General features: G+C 35.3%; 1 protein-coding gene across 50 annotated transcripts in view; it reads right to left on the reverse strand.

Moving 5' to 3' along the window:
• The window catches only part of RIMS1 (regulating synaptic membrane exocytosis 1), a 493,077-nt gene that overhangs the window by 2,752 nt on the left and 470,095 nt on the right, over positions 1-20,230 (reverse strand). For all 50 annotated transcript variants that reach the window (XM_015449223.4, XM_074037683.1, XM_005552575.5 and 47 more), the window contains 4 exons: positions 8,059-8,197; positions 5,956-6,068; positions 2,045-2,146; positions 1,305-1,444 (listed from right to left, as the gene is read on the reverse strand). In XM_015449223.4, the coding sequence (XP_015304709.1) occupies positions 1,305-1,444; positions 2,045-2,146; positions 5,956-6,068; positions 8,059-8,197 (494 nt within the window). The remainder of the gene's footprint in view (positions 1-1,304; positions 1,445-2,044; positions 2,147-5,955; positions 6,069-8,058; positions 8,198-20,230) is intronic.

A 20,230-nucleotide genomic window follows, 5' to 3' on the forward strand; every position in this document is an offset into this window, starting at 1 on the left:
GTGGGCCAGTCAGTGAAGCAGAGGCAATGAATACAACTATCACCAAGGAGAAGGCACAGATAAGAAGATACACTAACTTTAAGATGCTTATAGACACTTCACAATAATTTTTAGGCTGATGGAATGAAGGATTGTGTGTTCCTAGTCAATGAGGAGTATTATCTACATAAGCCATGTTAAAGAAATAAATACATAAGATTATTTTTATAGGAATGCAACGCCTTTCTTGTGTAACTACTATCTAATTAGCGATGTGCAGGACCATAAAAATATAAAAATTAAAATTTGTGCAATTTAGGAGGGCAGGATGAGCAATCCAACTCAGTATACCATGGAATGTATGTACAAGAAAGTATGTACAAAGAATGAGAGTACTCATTTGATTTCTTTTGTATTACGGTCTTTTTAATGAAGGGGTAGATCAAACAAATAATTGTGGGCTGGTACCTTTTGAGGACTTGCCTGCCAATTTTAATTTAGATGATTAATATTTCAATTAGATCATTAAAAATTACCACAATCTAGGTCAACTTCTATTGGCTATTGGTGTCAAACAAGCCTTCCACTACACATAGTCCCGGGTTCTATTTTCTAATACTTCAGTCATCTGTAAAGGTTCCCAACTGGACTCATTCACCTGTTTTATACAAGCAGAGTTGGTGGTGAATCCCACCTTTAAACTTTACTGAGTAACTTTGTGAAATTACTTTACCTCTTGAATCTCAGACATAATCTTTAAAATGGGGATAATGATAGTATTGCGCATGTTAGTTACAAAGTTTAAATAATGCATATAAGCACCTAGAAATGCATCTGGCATTCAACCAGGACCCATTCTCTTCTCCTCTCCCTCCTCCTCTTTGTATCCCATGTTTGGCAGAGAGCAATGCTCAACCAGCTATTATTAGCATTGTTTTGTTTGATATATCTCTATCTATTTATCATCTAGCTATCTAGTGAGGATATATCTCTATCTATTTATACCTATCTATCTAGTGAGGATACATCTCTATCTATTTATACCTATCTATCTAGTGAGGAGTGAGGAGGGGCGGGAACAGGGCAAAGCTAGAAGGAGAGGATAGAGACAGAAAAGAAAAGAAGAGAGAGAGATAAAATAAAATTGTTCTCTATTAGATCCACCAAATATTTTTAATATTATACATTATTTACATTATAAACTAACCATTTGAATTTCTTCTACTCAAGAATATTATCCTACATTTATCTCTTTGTGTTTTACCATCTCTTTGATATATGAATAATACAAACATTTCAATGTAAAAAGCCAAACAATTACTGACCTGAAGAACTTTACCCTGTGGACTTTCATCAAAAACCAGAGACTGCTGATACAAAGGATCAAGGGTTTTTCGTGCAATTCTTGTCTTCTTCTTGGCTATACAGGCCCCATTTTCCAAAAGATATACTTTGACATATGGAGCTAAACAAAGTTATATTAACATACAAGAATTATTCCTTAAATTCAACTGTTTTTTTAATTAGAGAATTCCCTATTAGAGAATTAGAGATGCTTACTGAAAGTTTCCCATCGACTGTTTAAATTACTTAAAATTTTCATTGCTCCATACATTCTATTCCTTAAATCTATATGTTACCATTACTGCCATTTTCCTCATTTTGATTCAATGTATACAAAGTTATTTGAAGATGTTGACTTACTTGGGTTACAATGCAGGTTTATATCTTAAAGCTCATTGTTCCCCTTTTACAATTAGAATATATTCTTTTTTTCTTTTGCCTTTCTAAATGTGCAGAAAGAAAATAATTGACACTAGCTAAGAAACAACCATAACTAAACTTTAAAAAATATTATAACATACTTCCTAACACCTTCTGAAAGAATAACTGTGCAAGGAAAACCCAAATCCATTTTAATAACATCAAAGAACACAGAAACACTGCTTTTTAAATTAATCAGATGATGCAAAACAGAGCATATGAAATTCAAATATGGCAAATGTTTTTATTTGTTTGCCTATTAAATAGCCCCTTCACCAAATTCAGGAATACTTCTCCTTACCAGGTGTAGATTTGGAACCAGGCTTTTGTGTGAGGCTTCGTGCTCTAATAACTTCAACTTCTAATTGGCCCTTTTTGTCCTCCATTCCAATTTGTATATCACCTGCAAATGGAGGGGAAGCAAGATGTGTTTCAGCTTCTTTCCAGTTAAGTGCAGTTAAAACAAAAAGGAGAGCCCATAACAGACTACAGATTTTTATCTTCATGATTTTGTTGAGAAACTAATATTTAGACCCCCTCACTCCACAATCCACTTTTCTTTCTTGGTCTCCAAATCAAATTTGGAAATGATTCTCTTATTTTTTCTGGTATTAATCCCCCTTATGAGATTTGCAAATTAGTTAATAAATGACTATAACAACACTGAAGTATTTCTATAATTCTTGTACTTAATGTGATTTCTTACTTCTTGTACTTAATGTGATTTCATCCAGTATATACTAAAAAATTGTAACCATATGTATTTTCATTATCCTGAGAAAGCCACCATTAATATTTGGTGAATATCCTAGCATTCTCATACTTCTATCAATCTATCTGCCTATCTATCTATCTGTCTATCTATCTATCTATCAATCAGCAATCATGATCATGTATCATCATTTTATTGACTGTATGGACTACTGCATGGACATGTCATTACTTATTAAATCAGACTCCTATTGATGGAAATAAAGGTTATTTACATAAACTATTTTATGGTGCAGTGTATGTAAGTAGGGTTATAATGAACAGTTTTATAAGAATTCTTGCACACATTCTTGAATCATTTATTTTTTGAACATAAAATTCCAATATTTTAAGTTTTCATATCTAATAGTATGGACATCCAAAAATTCCATGCATTCTGCCAACTCCTCCAGAAAGGTTTGCACTATCACAGAAATATCGCTCTTCCTGCCTCCCACCCTCACTAATACTGGTATTAGCAATATGTCTAATACCAGTATCAAAAATATGCTTAATTTTTGCCAATCTGGTTAAAACGATATTTAATTTGCATTTCTTTGATTATTAAGGAGCATTATGTAGCCCATGTATAGTTTGATACAAAATTAGATCAGCAACTAGAATGAATCCCTTCCTTTTTATTTCATGAAAATATTTGTTTCATAGTTTTCATGTCTCTCGAGCTCATATTTATTAGAGCTCCTCTATGAAAACACCTGGGTGTATTCTCCCCATTTTTTGGTAAGTAGAATGTTAAATACTGACAGTTATAGTTCTACTCAGGTTTTTTCAGCTTTCTACTTACTCTTAAATTCTTTGTGGTAGGTTATATTTTTTAACAACTGTTCATCTCAAATAAATTTTCAAATGTTTTTTTTTTGTTTTTTTTTTTTTTGTTTTGTTTTGAGACAGAGGCTTCCTCTGTCGTCCAGGTTGGAGTGCAGTGGTGTGATCTCCGCTCACTGTAACCTCCATCTCCTGGGTTCAAGTGATTCTCCTGCCTCAGTCTCCCAAGTAGCTGGGACTACAGGCATGCGCCACCCTGCATGGCTATTTTTTGTATTTTTAGTGGAGACAGGGTTTTACCATGTTGGTCAGGCTGGTCTCAAACTCTTGACCTCAGGTGATCTGCCTGCCTTGGCCTCCCAAAGTGCTGGGATTATAGGTGTGAGCCACAGCGTCCAGCCTAAGCATTTGCATAAGTGGTATCATTCAGCAATTTTCTTTCTTCACTTAACTACATTTTCTTAGATATCCATCCAAGTTGATGTGTTGAGATCTAGAACATTCCCTTTAATTTCTCTATTACAGTCTATTACATGAATGTCATATTTATCTACTCTCCAGTTAGGGGTCTTGGCTTTCCTATTTGGTGCTGCTACAACAAAATGCTGCAAAGAGCTTCTTGAGGATATGTAATTCGAAGTTGTATTGCTGGGTCACAGCACATCCACACTTTTATTTTTACTAGATGCTGCCATATTATTCCAATTGGTGACTGCACCAAATTACACTTCTAATAGCAGTGTAAGAGAATGCATATTTCTAAGCATCTTTGCTACTTATATTGAAAGATGTAAACATTTTGGACAATCTGATATGCGAACACACACACACACACACACACACACACACACACACACACACGTGCTTTGTAGAAACGTTAACAGATAAGTAAACTCCACTCTATTTTCAGTTTGATAATTTTTTCTCATAAATTAAAACTGAATTTTTATCAAACATTTTTTCTGCATACTTAAGATGGTCATGTTTTCTTTTTATTACAGTAATGTGATCAACTATATTAATTAGTTTTCATATATTAAACCAACCATGTGTTCATGAAAAAAAATCCCATTTGGTTGTGATAATATTATTTTTAGTATTGCTGAATTTGCTTTTCTTGGGGTTCATGAGGGACTCTGGAAAGTATGACTATATTTATTTTCAGTTCTGAAAAATCTATCAATCATTATATACATGTACTTTTTATTGTTACACTCTTTGTTTTCCATTTTCATTCATTGATACATAATATGTACATAATATATGTACATATTTTTTAGGTACATGTGATAATTTAATACATTCATATACTTTATTATGATCAAGTCAGTGTAATTGGGATGTCATTACCTTAAATATTTGTTTTTTCTTTTATGCTAGAAACATTTGAATAATTCTCACTCAAACATTATATTTTCAATGGCGTCTGGCCTATACTCCTTTCTTCCCTATTCTGGGACTAATTAGACATATATTAGACCTCACTTTTCTGCTCGGTCTTATAACTTCTTATTCATATTTTCCATTATTTTGTGTGTCCAATTAATTCTGGATACTTTCTTAAGGCTTTATCCTCCAGTTAGCCACTAACCAATTATCTCCTCAACTCTGTCTAAACTGCTGGTAACTCATCCATTGAATTCTTAACTTTAGTTATATTTTTCAATTCTATAATTTCTACTGGGCTCTTAAAGATTTGAGTTTTCTGATGAAATTCTCCATCTTGTTTTTTATTTTAGGTAATCTTCTTTCTCTTCCTCATGACTTGAGATGATGTCCTGAAATTGCATTAAAAAGATTTTCCTTGTTTGTTTGCTTTGTACAGATTGTTCAGTTCACCACTCAATGTGCTCTTTCAATCTCTCAGGTTTTATGTTTTTCTTAAACACTCAGGCATCATTATTTTTCCCCAAAAACTGTCTCTCTATTCTCTTTTTAGGCTCCTGTTAGAGTAAGTTTGAACTTTTTGGTTTATTCCTCCTACATCCCGAATTCTCCTCTCTTATAAAAGATTTTCTTTTTTAAAAAATTTAAATAGGCCATGTTATTGGTGGTATTCTATAGTTCTCCTTTTATTTTTCCTCTTAGGAAGCTTGTATGCTTTTCTATCAAGCCTCAGTGTTGCGAAATTTCACTATATTGTGTCTTCAAGCTGATCTATTTTCATGCATTTTGCTGAAGTTCTTTCCCACTGCAAGATTACAGAAAGATTAACCTAAGTGTTTTCCAGTACTTTTTAGTATCTTTCTCTACCTTCCCTTTTCTTTTTTATAGTTAAGTCTAAAATATTAACTTTTTTGGAAAGTTGTGTAGGGTGAGGGAATTCCGTACATTTTTTCACACAGGTAAATAGTTATGCTACTATACTTTACTGAACAGTCTATCTTTTTTCTTTTTTTTCTTCCATGCTCTGAAATGCCACCCTTGTTCTACATTTAGATCTATTATATCAGAGTTCCTGGTAATTCAAATATTTATGGCTAATTTTACTTCCTGTTTCATAATATCTCAAATTAGAAAAATACACTTGAAATTAGAATAGTTGTTTGCAAACAGTAACTCCCTAGCTAAAATGTTGCTTCTCACTTGTATTGCTATTACACAATTTTAAATATTTTAAATGACTTTGTCAAACACAAAACATCAATTTTCCTGTAGAAAAAAAATGATTCTTACCCATTGCAGGGGTGGCAAGAGTTTGGCGGCCAACAAGCTGGGCTGGTCCCAATCCATCAAGAAAATCACTGAATTGACTGTCAGCTCCCAGTCGCACTCCAGGAAATATTAAACTATCAGCAGAAGGATAAAAACCAAAGGAAAAAAAAAAACCATGAAATCTTCTAGAATTCTTTTCACTAGTTTCCATTTGACTAATTATGATCATGAAGCATAAATATTACTTAGACAAACTGTTTTTTTTAATTGATTATTTGCATTGCCTTTGAGCCAAGCATATGAGGCTTAATATTGATTGAGGATAGGTGTAAACTCTCAGTTTGATACCTAATGCTCTATTCAAGAGGGCTCAGTCATAGTTTTTAATATATCAAGTTCCAAATCCCTATATAAATGTGTTGCTGACAAAAAAACATATGATGCAAATTTTTATATCATAAACTTCACACAGATACTTGCTCATGAACATTAGGTAACATTAATGCTAATTTTTTTTAAAGTGACCAATAATTTCTTGAATAAATGTTATAGTTCAAGTTCTTATTTATAAACATTTAATTGATTCATTTTTGAATCAATTCTGGTTAAATTCATCTTTGAATCAATTAAATGTTTAAATTATTTGAGACTTTTATTTGGTTCCAATTGAAATTAATTGATTAAAAAATCTGTATTTCCTCCTATAATATGACTTCCTGATAGCCCCAGGATGTAAGCTGCACAAGGATAGTGCCTGTGCTTTTCTTGTTGACTGATGTAGTTATCACTGGGTAATAAGAACTATGCTCATTATGTAATAGGCATTCAGTAAGCATTTTTTGAATGAATATATTTCTATAGAGACTTACTCTTTGCATTGTGCTTTCACATCTATTATTTCTCTTAACTAAGGGAATTAAATGGGACACAGATTATAATCCCATCCAGAGACCATAAAAATAAATCTAAGAGATTAAGTGGTTTATGATGGAGGCAAATTTTATTTGTTACTTTTTTGTATCAGAAAATGATGTGTTCAAGTCTCATTTGTATATTACTTTATGCTACTTCATTCAATACTGGTATTTTGTCAGTAAGTTTATCTCCATAACTTTCATACCTGATGATTTTTGTTCTTAGATATTCCTTACTGGAAACATGCATAACAAGCCAATCATTTGACCAACTAAACAAAGACCAACTAGTTTCAGGAATGGGAAAGAATATAACAAACAGTAATCTGGCATAATTCTGTTAAATTTTCTAAACAAAACAAAAAATCCAGTAAAGACAAGAAATATTAGATTGGTATATGAGTAATGTGAATGGTAATGAACAAATAATTATAGAAAATTTATATGTGGTGAATCTCCATGTAATCCAAAACAACACATTAACTACTTATTTGTAAGATCCACTACCTCAATAAAAATTCAGTTTTACCAGAAAAATTCTCAAGCATAGGAAATAGCACGTTTTGTGCAGGATCCATAAAAAATGTCAGAAAAAAAAAACGAACTGAGTAAATTTTTAAAAATCGTATTCTATTTTCTCAGAATTAACTAAAACATTTTAGTCAGAAAAATAATGAAGCTGATAGATCCTGGATTATTTCCTAAGGTAAAAATGAGTCAGCAATGTTTTAAAAACAAGAAAATGTAAGTTACTTACACATATGACAGTGTTAGACTTAGAAAAGCTTAGGGTCCAAATTAGCTTGGAGAAAATTAAGAAAATGGGAAATCAGTTCCTTACTTATAAATTTTAATTTAGACTTTGGTGACAGGGACAAACTATGAATTTCCCATATGAAAGAATCCATTACCTGTGGCATTTCTACACTAAACATCCAGTAAGGAACTATTCTGGGCTTTCCTAGATGGAGGAAATGAATTTATTCATGTGGACTCAGAATTTCTTCACCCTTTGAAAGGTATGAATGACCAGGTGTAGAGGTGTGTCCGTGTGTACTTACTTATAAGCCATTAGGGTGGTTTAAAATGGATGGTTGAACTTCTGGTTAAATAGAGAAGCTGCACAGTAACACTCAGTGGCTTTGTTATTTTACTGATTAGTACACAATTCGTGGTTCCACAGCCATGCAGACGTGCTGACAGCACTTACTTGCCCTCAGAGCTGTAACTGTTGATGCTGCCATCAGTAGACTCTCGGCTCGGCTGCCTTACCATCTTCCTCATTTCAGCTGCCATGCCTGTTTCTGTACTTCTCTGGATGGTACTTTTTAACTTTTTGTGGCCCGACTCTGACAGGAGAGAGTAAAAGAAACTCTAAGTTTTATTCAGACAGCTTCCCCCGAATATCAATTGATCCTGCAAATATAATAGTTAATTTTACACATAATTACAAATTTAATCAGAAAAATAGTAACCTAAGGGAGTACTTTGCTTGATTCAGGCTCCTTGCCAAAGTGTGCTTGGCTAAGAGTAGCAGCACTGGATGCTACACCATGGCCACAGTTTCAGTGACTGCCTGAATCTCAATCAGCCAAAATGAAATCATTGTATTATTGATGGTGACAACTTCAATGAAAATCTGATTTTGGCACCCAATTGTTATGTGGAAAGATAATGGTGAACAATCTAATAGGTTTCTCCTAATATGGAATTCACTAAATGTGTATGAATAGTCTCAAAGGACAAGTCGTATTCTTTTAAGGAGAAGGTGCATTTGGAACCCAGTATGAACAATACCACAGTTTTTGTACTATCACGTATCAGCAATCCTCATAAAGAGAAACTAGTATTTTAATTGATGATTTTTGTAAACACTTTAACATACACTATATAATATTTATACACATTTGAGATGGCATATAGATTACAGAGTTAGGTATAACAGGTTTTATCCTAATTCAAAGACTACTGAGCTATCTCATGGCCTTTTGACTCAGCTGCATGAGTTCTGACTGGCAGTTTTGGGGTGTACACCTCCATTTGCACTGGGTATTACATGCATTTGCATTTCAGTTCTTGATAAGTTCAGAAGAATTTTCTTGAGCCACTTTGAAATGCACTAACCAGCATTCTATTCATAGCATGGAAATAAATTCTAAACTATTTACTTGCTTACATGCATAAGCAGTATCAATAGGTTAGGAAAACTGCTAGACTTTATTCCATCTATACATTCTATAAACATTTCTGGGTTTTGCTTTAGTTTTTGTATAGTATCATTTAATACCCATTAATAATATATGAAAAATGCTCTATATATGTAATTACATACATAAGTACTATATAAACACATTAACTTTTCAATCTTCATAAAACCTTTACAAAGAAGGTACCTAAATACACTCTTACATAAGCCATTTGAAACACTGCATCTTTTCCCTCTCATTTTTGGTCATTGGATTCCTTTTGTAAATTGTCTAATCAAAGATATAATAGGTTATGCTATATGAACTTAATGCTGATGCTTCCTACACATTGTTTTAGTATGTTCATTAAAATTTTTACTTTTTATTGTTCTTAACCTTTTTATTGCTATTTTTGCTTACAAAGACAATATATGTATATTACAAAATATTTAAATGTTACAGAAATTGCAAACATTGAATGCCCCCTATAATTTCACCACTCAAGGAAGACAATGGTTAATAATTTGGGAACTACTTTTTCTTTATACCTATACAAGCTTCTTCACTTGGCTACTGTGATCCACACTCTCCGTTTTCCCTTCTTTGACATTGGTTGTTACTTCCCAGTCTCTTCTGCTGCATTTTTCCTCTTTGAGATTTTTAGATATAGACGATCCCTAGACCTCAGGCCTCCGACCTTTTGCTTTCTTCTACACTGACTTCCTAGGTGATCTCTAACATAGCTTTAACATAGCTAACAAGGTCATTCATGCCATTGTGCCTCCCAAATATACATCAAGGTCTTAACCATTCTCTTAAATGCTGAAGTCATTAATTCAATTGCCTAGTAGCTCCATTTACATATCTAACAGGCACTTCAACATTAACATATCCAAGACAGAACTCTTCCCCACCTCCACCACACTACCACCTCCTACTACTAAATCCTCCTCCCGCAGTAAATGGTACTGCAATTCACTTGGCTGATCAGGCCTAAATCCTTGTAATCGTCTTTGATTCCTCTAACACACCCCACATCCAATCCATCAGCGAATCCTCTTGGCTTTGCCTTCAAAATGCATCACAAATCTGGTCATTCTTCTTCCTCTCCACAGCTCCTACCCTACGTCCAGACACTGTCATCACTCAAAAGAGCAGTGCCATACCCATATAGCTGGTCTCACTGCTTCTATTCTTTTCCTCCTCAGAATATTCTTGACATAACAGCCATGGTGAGTCTTTAAAAATGTAAATCTGAACATATCATTCCCCTGCTCAAGATCTTATAATGATTAATCACCAAAATAAAATGAAAATCCAAAATTGTTATCGTGGCCCAGGAAATGCCATATCATCTTGTCTTTGGACACTTCACATCTCATCTTCTGTCCCTCATTCCATATGACCAATGCTCTCCAGTCACACTGTCTTCCCTACATTTCCTCAAGCCTGCAAGCATGCTACTTCTGTTTGTCCCTTCTGACTTTCTTGCCTTGTTCCTTATTCAGATTTCTGCTTCAAGAGAAGCTGTCTCCTCAGAGAGGCTTTGTATAGTATCCCTTTGCTGTGCTTTATTTTTCTTCATAGCAGTGCTTCATCTGCCATTAAACCTTTATCTGTTTGTGTTCTGTTTTCCAATTAGAATTTAATTTCTGTGAGAGCGGGGTCATTGTGAGTATTGTTCACTGTTACTCTTCATATCTAGAACAGGGGTATAAACTGTTGATAGTGAAATCACACCACATATACTAATGTGCAATTTTCACATTCCATTTAATATAATGTAACACAAACAGGTATATATTTATTCTTTTTAAAGACTGCACTATTCCATTTTATGACTATGTGGTTCATCATTAAACCATCCCTTTATTGATGGGCTATTGGATATTTCCAGTAGTTATAGAACAGCTTCTACAGGATGAATTACTGGAATTTGAAATGCTACTGAAAGGGTAGGAATCTGTTTAATTTAAATAGCTATTTCTATATTCCCCTTAAGAAACATTGTAGTGATTTATACTCCTACCAACAGTCATATGGATGTTCCCACTTACCTACCTATGGCTCAAGAATTCTCTACCTTTCCCCTTTTTGGACTCTGTCTTGTCCACTTGACTTGTCATTGTGGAACGTGCACACTTATCCAAGGCAGGGACTTCATCTATGGCCATTGTAAATGCTGTTTAGTTTAGTTTTGGCATTTATTCATTTATATACCGATTCCTTTCTAGAGGTAATTCATTTATGAAGTCACTGTGGTAGAGCAGTGGCCATTCATGGCCACATACTGGCCAGACCTCACTTGAAGGACAGGGGTAAGCCCCAGGGATATATTACCAAAGTATTGAGCCAAGATGAATTACAAGTGTTTATCCAAGGCAGCATGAGATAACAAAATCTGGGTAGAACACCAGTTATTGAAAATAACGAGGATCATGGCTAGAGAAATTACAGGAACTTTAAATGGTGAGGTGCTGCTGGAAATTGGAGGAGAAACAGTTAAGAGGATCAACAATATGGCAAGTTCAGTTTAGAGTGTTAGTTCATTCTGCTTTTTGTTCATTCACCTATTCAACAAATATTTATGGAGCATCTATTACGTGTCATACAGTGCTCGAGGTGCTGGGGATGTACGGATGGATGAGAAATGTCCTGCTTTAAAGGAGTGTAGATTCTAGTTCACATGTATATACAAGAAAGACAGTGAACAAAGATACGATATCGCTGATAAGTGCTATGGGAAAAAAATTAGGCAGGATGAGAGGGGTAGAGAGTGACGAGGTAGAGCAGGAATTGTTATGTTTGAAAAGGAGCCAGGGTCTGATTAAGCAGTGCAGGGGGAAGTGAGGACACAAGCCATGAGGAAAGAGGGAAGCAGTACACAGCAGGGATTGGTCCTCGTGACAGGGGAGGCTGTGAGTAATGGTGGCTGTGGTAGAGGGGAAGGGGAGGGCTGCAGTCTTGCAAGTAGTGCACAGGTCTCCAGGCTTCCTCTCCAGTCTTTGTAATGTCGATGTTGACTCCAACCCGGAGGCTTTGTCACCAGTGATCTCGGGCTCTGTGTGTTGCTGTCAGTCCAGAGGACGGTGAAGTGCAGACTGTCAATAACTGATTTCTCTTGCATTATCTAACACAGGTTTCACATGATTGTTGTTCATTACATATTTGGTGACAAATGAAAAGAAAAACCTTAAAAGCGAATAATCTTTATTCATTTGTATATTTTAGTTGAGATATCAAGTTTTCTCAAAGAAGGATATATCTACAGGGTATCTCAAAATTCTTACAGCTGTTTGAAACTTTAATAGCTTCCACAGTGTAAAGGATACAAATGCTCAAAAAACATCATTTGAGGGGCTAGTTATTGAATTTTCTTTTATATTTACTTGATTTTGTGAATTTGAATAATATATTTTTAATATTAAAGTTCTTCTTTTAGTCCTGCTGAATTAAGATGGCAGATGAACTGACATCTAACTGTTGTCTTATTCATATTAATAAATATTCATGAAAAGAGCTTCAATTGACTAAGCAATATAAAGGTCTAGGCAGAAGCTCAATAAACAGTTCTAGTTTGGAATTTGCCTTATTTAAATTCATAAGGGCCCCAATATTAATTTGGAATGTGAGGATTAGAAGAAACATTGTTTTATAGATGTGGAAACTGTAAATCTGGAGAAACAGAATTCATGCAACAAATTAGTTCAGCACTTACTCTGGGTTCAGTCTTTTCCAGATGCTGGCAATATAGCAATGAGCACAACAGACAAAATCCCTGTCCCAGTGGAGCTTACATTCTAGTGGATATAATGACTTGCTTAACATCACACTAGTTAGCAGCAAAAGCTAAATTAGAAACCTGTCTTTCTAAATCTTAGTCTTGCAATCATTCCATTATACAACATTTTAGGAACACGTAAAGTCTGGTCTTACTTATTTTGCAAATAGAACAATGGTCTATCTACACAGGTATTTTCATGTATACATTCACATACGGCTTTGCAAGTTAATTTGTAAAAGTTTGTTAAAAAGCACATATATTCTATGCAAGCACAAACGTATAATTATCTGCATCTATGTACATATGCTGTAATTATAACAAAAATGTGTTACATCTATGTAACATGTTTAATGTCAATATAGTCCATTAAAATATATACAATATTAGAAAATGCTTTTATGCTTTTAGGAATGCCATCATTATTAATTATTTGTATACATTGAAGAATCATTAACCTTCTAAAGACATGAAGGCTACTACAAATTATGACATGAAACCTTTGATTTGTGAATACCATCTCAAGTATTCTATTAAGAATAAAAAATATTAGACAAGTAGTACATTTTAATATTCTTTAGTCACATGAAAAATTACTAAAATCCAAAATGTTTGGGGGAAATATTTCACTCGTGTTCCGGAAGGGCAAACTTTCTCTCAAAGAGTATTCCAAAAGGTGTCATATTTACATGTGAACTCTTTCTCTCTTTGCTAATTTAGAGATATGTGTTATATTTAGAAACAGCCACTGACTTACTAATTCATTCTATAAATACTCATTAAATACCAAGAACCTATGATATCGGCATTGTTCTAGGTGCTTCAGATACAACAGTAAGAACAGAATAGAATAAGGAATACAATAAATCTGTATTGATAAGTTAGGACCATGAGAAACAGATCAAGGCTAGAAAGCTAGACAAGAGAGACAGAATATATTGACATGCAGATACAATTAAAATCTATGGTGCTAAATGTAACAATTTAGGGAGGAAATACAGATAAAAAGAGTAAAGAGAATGGAGTTTGGAATATTCTCACAGTTAGATGTCCAGAAGAAAATCAGGACTGTCAAGGAGGCTGAAAAGGAGGACCTCTTAAGGTGGGGGAAAAGCAGTAAGTGCAATGGTACAGAAATCAGAAGAAGAAAGTGTGTCAAGAAGTAAAAAAAAAATATGTTGTTGATTGCTACTTAAGAGGTTTAGTAAGAAAAAAATATAGATGTGACCACAGTGCTTGGCTTCATGGAGATAACTGACTGAGAGGAGTGGATTCAGTGAAGCAGTAGGGTTAGGTGCCTAAAAGGAGTGGCCAGTCAGGAGAAGGAATTAGAGGTGAGTAAACAGAGACAGCTCCTATGACTATTTTGTAAAGGTTTGTTGTGATTGAGAGATGGTATTTGAAAAGTCACACAATATTAGGGGAGGTTGTCCTTTTCTTTAAGATGCGTGGTAGTAGAAGTTGTTTCTGTGTAGATTGGAATAATTAGATGAACAGGGAAAAACACATTGTTAGGCTTAATATTATGGGTTGGAGAGATGTATAAAGATAGATAACATCAGATAAATCATCTTCCAATCAAAGCAGTCTCTGAGGCCAAAGCAGTCTGTGATGGAATTGGATGGACTATCCAATTCCATCAATTAATTGGAAAAATCGGTAACAGTATCACCTGATTGATTAAGCAATTTAGGTCCCAAATAAATGCAATAATGGTTTGTTAACTCACAAAAACAAAGTATCAAGTAAGTACAACCTTTTTGGTTATTCTGAAATAATATTTTTTTATTTTTGTGGTGACAAATTCAGTCATTTTGTAAAAATTAATTATTTTTTTTAAGAGACAGGGTCTTGCTAGGTCTCAGTAACAAGATCACAGTAAGCTATGATTATGCCATCACTAGACTGGAGTGCAGTGGTGTGATCACAGCTTACTGTTACCTTAAACTCCTGGGCTCAAGCGATCCTCCCATCTCGGCCTCCCAAAGTGCTGGGATTACAGGCATGAGCCACTGCGCCTGGACAAAATTCAGTTGTTTTTTTCTTTCTTTTTTTTTTTATTGTGGAACTGCAGTGAGAACTTGAAAATTCAGTTTTTTTTAAAAAAATTGTTGTGGTTAGTATAATACACTTCGTTCATTTTGTCCTTCAGTTATTCAACAAACTATTTCCTTAGTGATTTGTGCCCCGATACTATATATGTAAGTGTGAAAAGGAAAGAAGCCCATCAGCCATTTCATGGTCTAGAAGGAGACACAGACAAGTAAAAGTCTCCTTGTGATGTGGTATAAGTGCTGTGCAATGGGTTTATTTTATATGTATTAAACTTTATGTATTTATTTTATAGAAATTCAATGATATGAAGAGAGGAAGAGAAGGGGCGAGAATAATTCAAGCAGTGAGTGAGAATCACAGCTTGCAATGCCACTTAATGAGCATGTAACCTGGAGAGATCATGAGCTGAAAAATGCAAATCTTCCCCTTTGTTTCAGTTCCTCAAGATAATTCTGGTGTTTATGAAGATTTCTAAAAAAAGGTTCCCTAAAAGCAAGCCAATGGCTTTATCTGGTGTTTAAACAAAACAGCACCAATGTAGTCAAACTGTGTAAAAGCAGACAGTATTGGACTTACTGAGACACCATAGATTGCTCTTCAAGAGATTTTCACAGGAAATTTTAACTCTGTGCAGAGGTGGAGGAAGGATGGAGGCAGGGTGGAAGGGAACTGTGTACTTGTATTTCAAGCCAGGAGAGCAGCACACTGAAAGGTCCTGAAGAGAAAGAGTATGGCCCCTCGAGATAACTACATTTCCTGAATCACCAGAGTTAATTTAATGGTGAGTGAAGATAGTGAGGTATGAAGCCAAAGAAATAAACACTGGGAGGGCCTTTTATCTAAGGCTCTCAGGGTGCACAGTGACATATCATTTGAGCTGATGTTGTATTGTTATTAACGCTGTTCTTAATAATCTCAAGGTCCTGGTCTTCCTCATACCAATTTTACCCATATAAAATTGTGTGTACTTTGTATTACATGCAATACAATATAGTAGTATTGCCATATATCTCCAACAATTATTCTTTAAAAGAAAATACGCAGTTCTCCTTTGTTGATGTCAGATACTTCCAATGTGTAGTAACCATGTAGTTGGAAATTTTTATTAGTCTTCCCTAATAGTGCCATCATTTTCTTTAGTATTTAAGCAAATAAACACAAATGTTCCTTTTGTGTTGCATCAAGGTTTTTGAGTATATTTTATCCTAGGCCAGATAAGTGCAACTTGTAAAAATTTCATAGGTCGGAGAATTATTTTTAGAAAATGTCACGAGAGTTCTTTGACTTTTATTGTTTTCCTCATTTTCTCTCACTTATTCTCCTGGTTAATCCTATCAATCATAAACTCCACTATTTTCCTTCCATTTTTCCATTTTCCAAAGGTATTTCTAATGAAAGAATAGAGTGGTCAAGAAATTAAAAACTCATTCTGAGTATTTTTGTGAGATAGATGGAATCATTCTTTTGATGATATTTTCCTTCAAGAGAATACGTCAAATGTTTCCTAGTGATGTACTTATCCACTTTTATTCCATTTCCCTAACCCAAAAGATATAAAATGTTTTCTTTTGTTACCATGTACTTTAAATTGTTTACAGATACTACTTCAGAAAAGGATTCATCTGTTCGAACATGGACCTTTATTTTTATTTTCAGCTCTTCCATGGCTAATAGCTATTCTTTCATTAAAAACCTGGTATTGTTATGATTGACTATAAAGCCTTGCCTGTCAGATCTGTTTAGCTCACTCAATCACACTTATACTTTCAGCAAAATGTTAGCTAATATAACTTTGATTTTTCCATTTGCCAAGCTATTGAAAGTGTAAATAATAGCAAGTTCAACATGGCATTTCATATGTTTTAAATAATCTTCATATTAAACTTAATAAGGCTGCCCAAAAATATTTAAGTAAAGAGATTTGTATTCACTGAAACATACCATCTGTACCACCTCTTATTTTGGCTAAAGCCAGATAAGAGAGGGGGAAACATCCAAATGCTGAACTTCTCACTCTTGTAAATTGTTTGATTTCACAGCTTCAGTGTTTCCAAAGTATTTCTAGTGTTAGGAGCTAAATTATGTCCCTCTAAAACACATGTTGAAGCCCTAACCACTGTACCTCAGAATGTGACTGTAGTTGTAGAAAGGGCCTTTTAAAGAAGTGATTAAGTTAGAATGAGGCTATTAAGGTGGGCCCTAATCCAATTGGACTGGTGTTCTTATAAGAGCGGGAGATCAGGCCTCATAGACACCAGGGGTCACCTGCACAAGAGGGGCCACCCTAGGAAGATGCAACAAAACTGCGGCCAACAGCAAGCCAAGAAGAGAGCCTCAGAAGAAACCACTCCTGCTGACACACTGATCATGAACTTCTGACCTCTAGAATGTTAATAAAATAAATATCTGCTCTTTAAGCCATCCAGTCTATGATATTTTGTTATGGCAGCCATAGTAAACAAATACATCTGGGGAGTGGATTTTTTTATTTTATCATGTTATTTAATAATTGTGATGATTTAGATACTTTAAGCATGTGGGGATAAATAATCACCTAAATTGTCTGAGGATGAGATTAAGCCCCAAATGCTGGGATGGACTTGGTTTTCAGGTTGCCTTAAATAAGAAGTGGTCTGAAGGCCAGGCATAGTAGTGGCTTATGCCTGTAATTTCAGCACTTTGGAAGGCCGAGGTGGGTGGATTGCTTGAGTCCAGGAGTTCAAGACCAGTCTGGGCAACACAGTGAGACCTCATCTCAATTAAAAAAAAAAAAAAAAAGTCATCTGAAGTATTACATGGGTATACTGAAATCATTTATTAACAACTCCTGACAACAGGAAGATAAAGGCTCAGATTTTATTTGCTCAGTAGTAGCAAAAATTTACTTCATATTTGTTTTCTTTACTCTTCTTTGTTCTAAGTTAATACCTCAGATGAAGCTGCATTTCATTTACTAAGCATAAACCTATAATATCTCCTTACTGGCGGGGCGCGGTGGCTCACGCCTGTAATTCCAGCACTTTGGGAGCCCGATGTGGGCGGATCACGAGGTCAGGAGATCGAGACCATCCTGGCTAACATGGTGAAACTCTGTCTCTACTAAAAATACAAAAAAATTAGCCGGGTGTGGTGGCGGGTGCCTGTAGTCCCAGCCATTTGGGAAGCTGAGGCAGGAGAATGGCGTGAACCTGGGAAGTGGAGTTTGCAGTGAGCCAAGATTGCGCCACTGCACTCCAGCCTGGGCGACAGAGCAAAACTCTGTCTCAGGAAAAAAAAAAAAAAAAAAAAAAAAAGAGTATCTCCTTACTATCTATCACCTTGACTATAATGATAAAGTAATACTTCAGGCTGAAGCCCAGAAAGCAGCAAATGCTTTATTGCATTGTTTCATATATTTTTAAAAACTTTTATTTAAACTCAAGGTTTTGGGGAATCTTTCCTCCTATCCAATCTCAACAGGCAGACTAATATTCCAAATGGAACCTGGACCAGAAATGGTTTGAGGGGCAACTCTGGAGTCAAAATGCCTGGATTCAAGTACCAGCTCTACCACTTACTAGTTCTGTGCCTGCAGGCAGCCAGCCTACTGAGCCTTTTTACACCTTAGTTTCCTCATCTATGAAATGGGGGAATCCAAATACCTAGCTCATAGGGTTGAGTATTAAATGAGATAATTCATGTAAAGCACTCAGGAAAGTGCCTGGTACCTATTTAAAGTTATCTGTTGTTACAGAATAAGATCTCAAAGTATTCGGCACAGATTACGTCCTCAAGTAGAATGATGCCAGTTCTCCTTGTTCCATTCAAAGCACATGTTCTTTCTGGGCCTCACATTTAACTCCAAATGCTATTTAGAATGCAGTACAATTAAGCTGCAACATGTCGCAGATAGTTACATGTGCCCCCAATATCCATTCTCACCTTTTTTTTTGTTTTCACTGGTAAACTTCCCATCCTCTAAGTTAAGGACTGACCACATTTCCCTTCCCTCCTCTGCTCTTGAAGGCGTGGGGACATGATGGTGGGAGCTAGAGCAGCTACTTTGGGTCTAGGATAGGAGAATTTGATGAAACTGGTGAAGCCTAGTCCTCTGACATGAAGGAGTCACCATAACAGCCCAGATTGGGATGCCCACTGGGACTATTATGTAAGAGTCTTGATTAAACACTGTATCTGTGGATGCCTCGTTACAGCACCCTATCATGTACCACAGAAGATAATATTCTAAATAAAATCCAATGTGAATTTTAAAAATAATAAAAGTAGTTTTAGGAAGAATAAAGAATACTCTCAGTTCTTTAGCTTCAGAAAGAACATTTTAGTCCTCTACAGTTTCATGTTTGGAAGAATAAGGTTCCTCTTCTAACAAGAGAGTTAATGGAAATTTTTCTTCCCTACAAAGTCTCAGAGAATGTTGGCTTAGAGAGGAAGATTCTAGCAATAAACACCATTTATTAAATACCCTTATGACACTCCGCAGGGTACAATAAATAGAGGTGTCCTTTTCTTTTTCTTCTCTTTTTTTAATTTTTATTTTTTGAGATGATGTCTCACTCTGTCGCCCAGGCTGGAGTGAAGTGGTGTGATCTCAGATCACTGCAACCTCCGTCCCCTGGGTTCAACTGATTCTCCCGCCTTAGCCTCCTGAGTAGCTGGGATTATAGGCACCTGCCACCACGCCTGGCTAATTTTTGTATTTTTTTTTTTTTTTGGTAGAGACAGAATTTTGCCATGTTGGCCTGGCTGGTCGTGAACTCCTGACCTCAGGTGATCCACCCACTTTGGCCTCCCAGAGTGCTGGGATTACAGGTGTTAAGCCCCCACACCTGCCCAGAGGTTTCCTTTTCTAAGAGTTTAACATTCTGAAATAAACATGCACGTATGAAGTTCTTAATTATTGTGTGGCAATGACTGTACTGTACAAGTTATAGATAGAAGAGAGGATTTTAGATCACAAAGAAAATTAAGAAAAAGTGTTTTCTATGTTCTATAAAACCAAATAGATTCTCTGTACTTCTTACCACATTCCATAAAATGAATTAGATGGATTTTCATCAAAATTGGGATGGTTTGATTTAGAATGCAAGTACGTGGTATATGTGAAATTCCTTCTGGGAGACCCAGCAGGGCAAATTAAAGAGATAGGCAGCAATTCTTGAGAGAACCTGAAACAGAAGTGCAATTGATCTAGGAAAGATGTGGCATATATAATTAGTTATCACTAAAGAAGCCCCCACACTGAAACTCAAAATCACAGCATCAGGTACTCTAAATGGTAGGGTGATAAGGGGTAATTGGGCAGTTTCTTGTTGGGGGACTCAATGTAGCTTGAAAGAACAGCAGAGCAGGTATTTATTTGT

Source organism: Macaca fascicularis, chromosome 4 (assembly GCF_037993035.2).
Source record: "Macaca fascicularis isolate 582-1 chromosome 4, T2T-MFA8v1.1".
Classification (NCBI taxonomy): Eukaryota; Metazoa; Chordata; class Mammalia; order Primates; family Cercopithecidae; genus Macaca; species Macaca fascicularis.